The 8,331-nt window shown below is 50.7% G+C and overlaps 1 protein-coding gene across 2 annotated transcripts in view; it reads left to right on the forward strand.

Moving 5' to 3' along the window:
- BUB1B (BUB1 mitotic checkpoint serine/threonine kinase B) overlaps nt 1-8,042 on the forward strand; it is a 317,125-nt gene extending 309,083 nt beyond the window's left edge. For both annotated transcript variants that reach the window (XM_078659779.1, XM_078659780.1), the window contains exon 27: nt 7,425-8,042. In XM_078659779.1, coding sequence (XP_078515905.1) covers nt 7,425-7,596 — 172 coding nt within the window. In that variant the 3' untranslated portion in view covers nt 7,597-8,042. The remainder of the gene's footprint in view (nt 1-7,424) is intronic.
- Nucleotides 8,043-8,331: the final 289 nt, after the last annotated feature.

Raw genomic sequence — 8,331 nt, forward strand, 5'->3', positions numbered from 1 at the left:
GTTGTTAAAGGCGGGCTTGCCCCAGACAGTCGTCAGCCACCTCCAGACTACGGCCGACCTCCTGCACCTGCTGGGGTTCTCCATCAATGTGCCGAAGTCACACCTGTGTCCCTCTCAGAAGCTCCTCTTCATCGGAGCGGTTCTGGACTCGGCGCGGTTTCGGGTTTATCCTCCCGAACAGCGGGTTCGGGATATTCAGGCTCTGATTCCGATCTTTCAGCCCTTATTCCGAGTCTCGGTCAGGTTGACGCTGCGGCTTCTGGGACTGATGGCCTCCTGCATCCTTCTGGTGCATCACGCCCGGTGGCGGATGCAGGCTGTGCAGTGGGACCTGAAGTTTCAGTGGGCCCAGCATGAGGCAACCTTTCTGACCATGTCCTGATTTCGGAGGGCACTGCGAGACAGTTGCAGTGGTGGCTCACGGACCGCGATTGGGTCAGTTGCAGATCCCTCTCCCTACCCCAACCGGAGCACGTAGTTGTGACGGATGCGTCCCTCCTAGGCTTGGGGGTCCACATGGGAGAGGTGGAGATCAGAGGCCTCTGGTCTCCAGAGGAGTCCCGGCTCCACATCAACCTTCTGGAGCTGCGTGCAATTCGACTTGCACTGAAAGCATTCCCCCACTCTGTCCGGGGGAGTGTAGTGCAGGTGTTCACAGACAACACCACCGCCATGTGGTACTCCAACAAACAGGGCGGGGTGGGGTTGTGGACCCTGTGTCAGGAGGCTCTGCGCCTCTGGCAATGGCTGGAACATCAGGGCGTGACCCTGGTGGTTCAACACCTGGCAGTTTCCCTGAACGCCAGGGCGGACGAACTCAGCCGTCGGTGCATTATGGATCACGAATGGCGTCTGAACTCGGACGTGGTGCAAGGCCTCTTTCAGCAGTGGGGAGAGCCTTGGTTAGATCTATTCGCCACAGAAGAGAACGCTCAATGTCATCAGTTCTGCGCGTTGGAATTTCCAAGGTGGCGCTCGCTCGCAGACGCTTTTCGTCGCTAGTGGAGCTGCGGTCTATTGTACGCCTTTCCGCCTATACCACTTCTGCCCAGAGTGCTGAAGAAGATCAGGCGCAACCTGGCCCAAGTCATCCTTGTGGCTCCGGACTGGGCACGAAGATACTGGTATCCCGAGCTGCTCAGCATGTCAGTCGATCCCCCGATTCATCTGCCTCTTCAGGAGGACCTTCTGTCGCAGCAGCAGGGGCGGTCCTCCACCCAAACCTGTCCAGTCTCCACCTCCATGCGTGGAGATTGAGCGGCGACAGTTGAGGCCATTTGACTTGCCTCCTGAAGTCTGTGATGTGGTTCTGACATCCAGGCGTCCCTCCACAAAATCGGTATACGTCTGCAGGTGGAATAAATTTGTGGCATGGTGCACAGCAAAGGCTGTGAATCCTCTTTCTGCCTCCCTTTCAGAGGTTCTCCTCTTTCTTCTTTCTATTGCCCAGCAGGGCTCTGCTCTGGGCACTATCAAGGGCTACCTCTCTGCCATTTTAGCCTTTTTACGGCTACCTGAAAGCCTTCTCTTTTCAAGGCCCCTGTTGTAAATAGCTTCTTGAAGGGCATTCCTCCTGTTCCTTTTGTGTTGCCTCAGTGGGACTTGAACCTTGTTCTTACTTATTTGATGTGCGCTCCTTTCGAGCCACTTCACAATTGCCCTCTTCGTCTTCTCACTCTTAAGACTGCCTTCCTGGTTGCCATCACCTCTGCCAGGAGAGTGAGTGAGCTCCAGGCTCTTTCTTCCAAACCTCCTTTCCTTTCTGTCCATCCGGACAAAGTTGTCTTGAGAACGCGTCTCTCTTTCCTGCCCAAGGTAGTTACAGCCTTCCACATCGGGCAGTCCATCACCTTGCCCACCTTCTTTCCGCCTCCGCATCCCTCGAAAGAGGAAGAGCGGCTTCACCGTCTGGACCCAAAACGTGCGCTCTCATTCTATCTGGACCGCACACGCCAGTTCCAGGTGGACGACCAGCTCTTTGTTAGTTACGTGGGCGCTAAGAAGGGACGGGCGGTGCACAAACGGACCGTATCTCGGTGGGTCGTGTTGTGCATCAAGGTATGCTACTCTTTGGCTAAAAAGGAGCCTCCTGTTGGGCTGAGGGCCATTCCACTCGGGCCACAGCAGCTACTACTGTCCTGGGTCGGGAGTCCCCTTGCAGGACATCTGTAAGGCAGCTACGTGGGCCTCGCTGCACATGTTTGCTAGACACTACTGCCTGGACAGTCAGGTCCAGAGAGACAGCTTTTTCGGCCGTTCCGTTCTCCAGGACTTTCTGGTGTGATTATTGGTTCGCAGACCCACCACCGGGGTTGGTATTGCTGGGGTATCTATTCTAAGGTAAGGAATCTAACACTAACCTGTTTCTTTCAGATGCACAAGTTACTTACCTTCGGCAACGATATATCTGTAAGAAACAGTAGTTCGTGTTAGATTCCTTACCGCCCACCCATCCTCCCTGTTCTGCAAACCGATATCTAGGGTTAAGGTACATCCCTTTGAGGGCCCTAGTTTTATGGCACCAGTGTCGGTTTTTATCATGGCTCCGCGTTCCTGGCACGGAAAAGCTGTGTATAAGAACTTATGTCAGCTCGCGAGGACGGCGTCGAAGCCCTCCGGCGACGTCATCCCGGTGCCAACGACGACGGACGTGGAGCCGCAGACGACGCCTACCGACGCGCTGGGGTACTGCGCAAAACTTTCCGGATCCAGTCTGACGCCTGGGATATTCTAAGGTAAGGAATCTAACACTAACTACTGTTTCTTACAGATATATCGTTACCGAAGGTAAGTAACTTGTGCTTTCTGTCTCCTCCAGCTGTCATGGAGAAAGGCGCCACATACTGTGGTGCTCCATAGAGCAGCTGAGGCTCTTGACCTTGAACTGCCTACTTTTAAAACAAACCTCTTTACTGAAGTGCTTCAGCCGGCGGCAAGTTCTATGGAACCTCTGCTTCCGTTCAATGAGGCCTTGACGGATGTTTTGATGGGCACCTGGTCTAGACTAGCCACTGGGGTTCCAGTGAATAAAACGTGGCCAGGCGTCATCGCCCGGGACCGGGTGACCCTGCCTTTTTAACAAATCATCCGACCCCGGAGAGCCTAGTCATTCAGGCCTCCACTTCCCAGAGCGCGCTCCCTACTCCTCCGCCGGAGAAGGAATCGAAGAAACTGCAGCAGTTTGACAAGAAGTTGTTTTCCTCTGCCAGCCTGGGGCTGCGGTCAGTCAACACTGCATGCATCTTGGGCCTCTATTCTCACGCTGTGTGGGACAAGGTGGCGCAAGCTCTGCCCCAGTGCCGGGGAGGAGGTCCGGGCTCTACTTTCCTAAGCTGTCGCGGAGGGGAAGGATGCCGCGAAGTTCGCCATTCGGTGTGGGCTGGACACCGCGGACTCTTTGGGGAGAGCCATCTCCACGAAGGTGGCCTTGCGTCGCCATGCCTGGCTGCGGTCTACGGGATTTTCAGAGGATGTTCAGAGTTCTCTCATGGACATGCCTTTTGATGGTACTCGCCTGTTTGGTGATAAGGCAGACAGTGCGCTGGATCGTTTCAAGGACTCTCGGGCTACGGCCAAGTCCTTGGGTCTCTCCACCACACGCCCGACTACGTCTACCTTTCATTCCTTTCGTGGCCACGGAAGGGGCGCCCCTACATGTTCGTTCAGCCAGGAGCCTGCACAGAACCAACCTCAGCGCGGGCGTGGAGGCCACTGTGGCGGCGCAGTGGGCCAGCTTGCGGGTCAGTCTACCTCTGCTCCCTCGGCATCCTCCTCAAAGCCACCTTAGTCCGAGCTTTGGGGTGCACCCCACGCCGGTGGGCGGCAGGATTCAATGTCACCTCCCCCACTGGCATTTTGTCACTTTGGACAGGTGGGTGCTGCAAATTGTCTGAAGGGGTTACTCACTCCCCTTCGAGTCTGCCCCCCGCACCCTCAGCCATGCCACCTCAGTTCCACCGCATGTCGGGGGATCACTTCGCCCTTCTCCAACAGGAAGTTATGGCCCTCTTGGCCAAGGGGGACCATCAAGCGCATTCCTGGGCCAGAACAATCATGTTCCTAGGACATGATTGTTATTCCCCCTACTTTCTGGTCCCCACGAAGGACAAAGGGGGCCTGCGCCTTATCTTTGACCTCAGGAACATCAATCGCTTCTTCCCGAAGGAGAAGTTCAAGATGTTGACTCTGGCTCAGGTCTTGGCTGCCCTCGGCCCTGGAGACTGGATGGTAGCGTTGGACTTGCAGGACGCATATTTTCACATCCCCGTCGTGCCGGTATTACCTGCGGTTTACGTTTGGCCAGGATCATTTTCAGTTTGCCGTGCTCCCCTTCGGCCTTACAAGCACCCCTCAGGTGTTCACAAAATTGATGGCAGTGGTCACAGCTCATCTGCGCAGGTCAGGGTTGTCAGTCTTTCCCTACCTCAACGACTGGTTTTTGAAGGCGGGCTCGCTCCAGGCAGTCGTCACCCACCTTCAGACTACAGCCGACCTCCTGCATTTGCAGAAGGTCCCCTTCATTGGAGCGGTTCTGGATTCGACGCAGTTTCGGGTTTATCCTCCCGAGCAGTGAGTCTGGGATATTCAGGCTATGGTTCCTATCTTTCAGCCTCTATCCTGGGTTTCAGTCAGGATGACCCTCCGGCTCCTGGGCCTGATAGCCTCCTGCATCCTGCCAAATGGCATATGCAGGCTCTGCAGTGGGACCTGAAGTTTCAGTGGGCACAGCATCAGGGCAACCTGTCCGATCACGTCCAGATCTCGGAGGGCACGGCACATCAGTTGCAGTGGTGGCTCACGAATCGCGATTGGTTCAATGGCAGATCCCTCTCCCTTCCTCAACCGGAGCACACAGTGGTGACGGATGCACCCCTTCCTGGGATGGGGAGACCACTTGGGAGAGGCGGAGATCAGAGGCCTCTGGTCTCCAGCAGAATCCCGACTCCATATCAATCTTTTGGAGCTTCGGGTGATCCAACTTCCACTGAAGGCATTCCTTCCCTGTGTCCGGGGAAGTGTAGTGCAGGTGTTCACGGACAACACCACCGCCATGTGGTATTGCAACAAACAGGGCAGGTTGGGGTCATGGACCCTATGTCAGGAGGCTCTGCGCCTCTGGACATGGCTGAAACATCACAGCATTACCTTGGTGGTTCAACTCCTGGCAGGTTCTCTGAACGCCAGGGCGGACGAACTCAGCCGCCGGTGCTTGATGGATCACGAATGTTGTCTGAAGTCTGACGTGGCGCAAGGTCTCTTTCTGCAGTGGGGAGAGCGTTGGTTAGATCTATTTGCCACCAAAGAGAACGCGGAATGTCATCAGTTCTGCGCGTTGGAATTTCCAAGGCAACGCTTTTCGTCGCAAGTGGAATTGCGATCTGTTGTACGTCTTTCCGCGTATACCACTTCTGCCTAGAATTTAGGAAGGATACAGGGTCTGTACCCAGTGTTGAAAACTCCGGGAAGGCTGCTGCGTCAGACAACTTGGGATTCAATGTCACCAATGTGGTCTGCTCAAGAACCTGTTCCAGCTGTATAACCGGTTTGGAGCGGGCAGGAGTGGGTTCAGAAGGCTCCACATTGACTAACTCTGGCTCCAAGGATGAGGATCCTGTTGGAGTCCTTGGGTTTCTAGGCAACTTACCTCGTCCATTCCATGCTTCTTGTGTTTCCTCTTTGCTCAAAAAGAGTGAAAGGATCGAGATCTAGACCTTTACCAACAACTTCACTTGTCCTCAAGGGTGCGAGCCATGAAGAGTTTAGCCTCTTGCTTCTTTATTGCCTATGTGTGCATACTGTGGCAGGAGCCACAGGAGAAGGAATGTGGTCGGAGCCTAAGCACCCCAAGCAGATGATGTATGGTGAAGGGCATTCGTGATGGACATCTGCCCGAACGCTAAGGGGGAGACAGCACTGCACCATAGAGAATGCAAGGAAAACTGACAACTCTGAGAGCGAGCTCGGGATCTGCGTTGAAGGTGTGGAAAGAAAAAGGGAACTGGCGTTCTTGTGCCGAGTTAGGCCCTATATAGCTTTGCTGACATCATCTGACGCCACAATCTGAAAGAAACAGGTTAGTGTTAGATTCCTTACCTTAGAATATCCCCAGGCGTCAGACTGGATCCCTTATACTTTCCCTATATCTTCCAAGTTGGTGAAAATCTCCACTTGTGTGTGCAGAGTATGTAGTAACTTTACAGTCGTAAATACTGTTGTAGGTGGCTTCGTCCCCTGGTTTGAAGGGGAGGAAGGCCTGCAAATCTAAACTCTGAAATGATGCTAGTAAAATAGTGTTGAGTTTCACCTAGGCAGTAAATGTATGCATTAGGAAATATACAAATGTCTATTTACCTTTGTGACTAGGCCCCTAGATATCAAGCATTTTTTTGTGATTGTCTCTGAATTGCATTTATTTCCAGTATCATGATCATATGTCTAATTGATTTAATTCCAATAATTTCCCCTACTTGTTGGATGTAACCTATTTCTTGTTGGTGGAGTCATTGGAATTCACACTATAGTTGGCTCTAAGGAACCGGGGCTTTTTGTTTGTGAGGCTGAAACTCATAATTGTAAACTGATTCAAACGAATCTGCTGCCCCAAGGTACAGCCTGTGTGCTGAGCAAAGGCGACGATCATTTTAGAACAAAACACTCATCCATTCATTCATTTAATTCCAATAATCACTCTTAATCATTTGTTCCCTTTGCCAGCCTTATTTCTCATCTAATCCCTCAAGGGCAGAAAAACCTGGGCAATGATGATTTATGAAAATAATTGGAAAATTGTTAACAGACTCCAAACATCTGGATAGCCAGATGGTTTTCACATGTATGTAAAGCATCTCTCAACAAAGGCTTTCCAGGGGATTGTGCTGTACATCTTTGCTCTTTTGTTGCAAATCCGTGTTGCGGAGACGGCCTATCCTCTTCTCCTAGTTGGAGGTCCACAAAACAACTTATCGTAGTTTCGGATATGTCTTTTTTTATCAAGCATTATCATATGGTTTGGCTCGCCTTTATTCATAAATCCTTGGCGTTTACTTTTTTTCTGATTGCTATGATCCTTCTAGCAATATTTATGGTGCACTCTGTCAAGGCTCGTTCAGTTTGCAAATGTTTAACCTGTCCGAGAATGCTACATACCTAGAAACTTAATTTTCGAATGGATAGTTCAACCTCCCCTCCAGTGACCCCTCTTCTAATTTTTAGATAATTTGCATGAAATAACTTTTTCCCTGCAGCCTGAACTATGACCTTTTTTTGGGTGGTGCCAAAATTCCCACATTGACGATATAATCTGATATTCTTTGGTTGGAGAGGTTTCCTCAGCCCCAGCTGATGAAAGGCTATGTATCGTGTGCAGAGTTCTGGAGTAATATTGAAACATCATTAACTTGGCTTTTTGTGTTTTTCTCCCACAGTGATTGGAATAATGAATTGTGGACCAAGATATTTACAAAGATACTCAATTCTGAAGGTGAATCCACTGTGTCTTTGCTGCAAGAGCTTAAGGGAGAAATCGGCCAATTGTTGGACAGTGAGTTTCAGGACCCCCTCTCCCAGTCCTTATTTGATTTGCAACTGGTTATTTGATTTGTTCAGAAGCACGTCATTACCCAGAGACGCCATCTTGCCTTTTACGTTTCACGCACTACACGTGATGATCTATCCATTTTCTGAAGAAAAGCTGCCTGAATGTCGATTCAAGAACCTGCTGAACGCCAAATGCAAAACTGTAACTCAACCTGGTTCTGCCAACTGCTTTGACTTGTTTGGCCCTTTTAAAGCACTCGTAAACCGATCATTGCATTTCAATTTATTTTACCTTTAACACTGAACTGTTACACAACTAACTTTTAACGCCTCCGCTAACCACGTTGATCCTGGATCTTAAAAACGAGAATTCATTAAATATTTGCACAGAATTGGTTCAAGGTGTGTTCCCTGTGTGAGAGCACACCAGTATTTATGATTTTTTTAAATGTATAGTAGTATGTTCTAATTAAATGTTTTACATAATAAAACGTGTTTTCCAGCAATGATGTATGGAGTGCAATTCTTTTTGGACCATGTAAGGGTGCTGTTATTGTTTAAGTTTAACCCTTTCGCTGCTAGACTTTTCCCCTCCCCATGCTAAGCCTTTAGCATGGGGAGTGGGGGTGTATGTGCTTCCGAAGAAAGTTTTTATTTTTCCTGCAAATGGCATCAATGAAAGGTCTGCAGTGATAAAAAAAATCCCCATCTTCCTAGCTTTCAGGAACAGGCAGACTTGATTCAGAAAATCTAATTATTTACTACAGTTTTGTCATTTCCTGGGAGAGAGCCCAT

The sequence above is a fragment of the Lissotriton helveticus genome, chromosome 9 (genome assembly GCF_964261635.1).
Source record: "Lissotriton helveticus chromosome 9, aLisHel1.1, whole genome shotgun sequence".
NCBI classification, from domain to species: domain Eukaryota; kingdom Metazoa; phylum Chordata; class Amphibia; order Caudata; family Salamandridae; genus Lissotriton; species Lissotriton helveticus.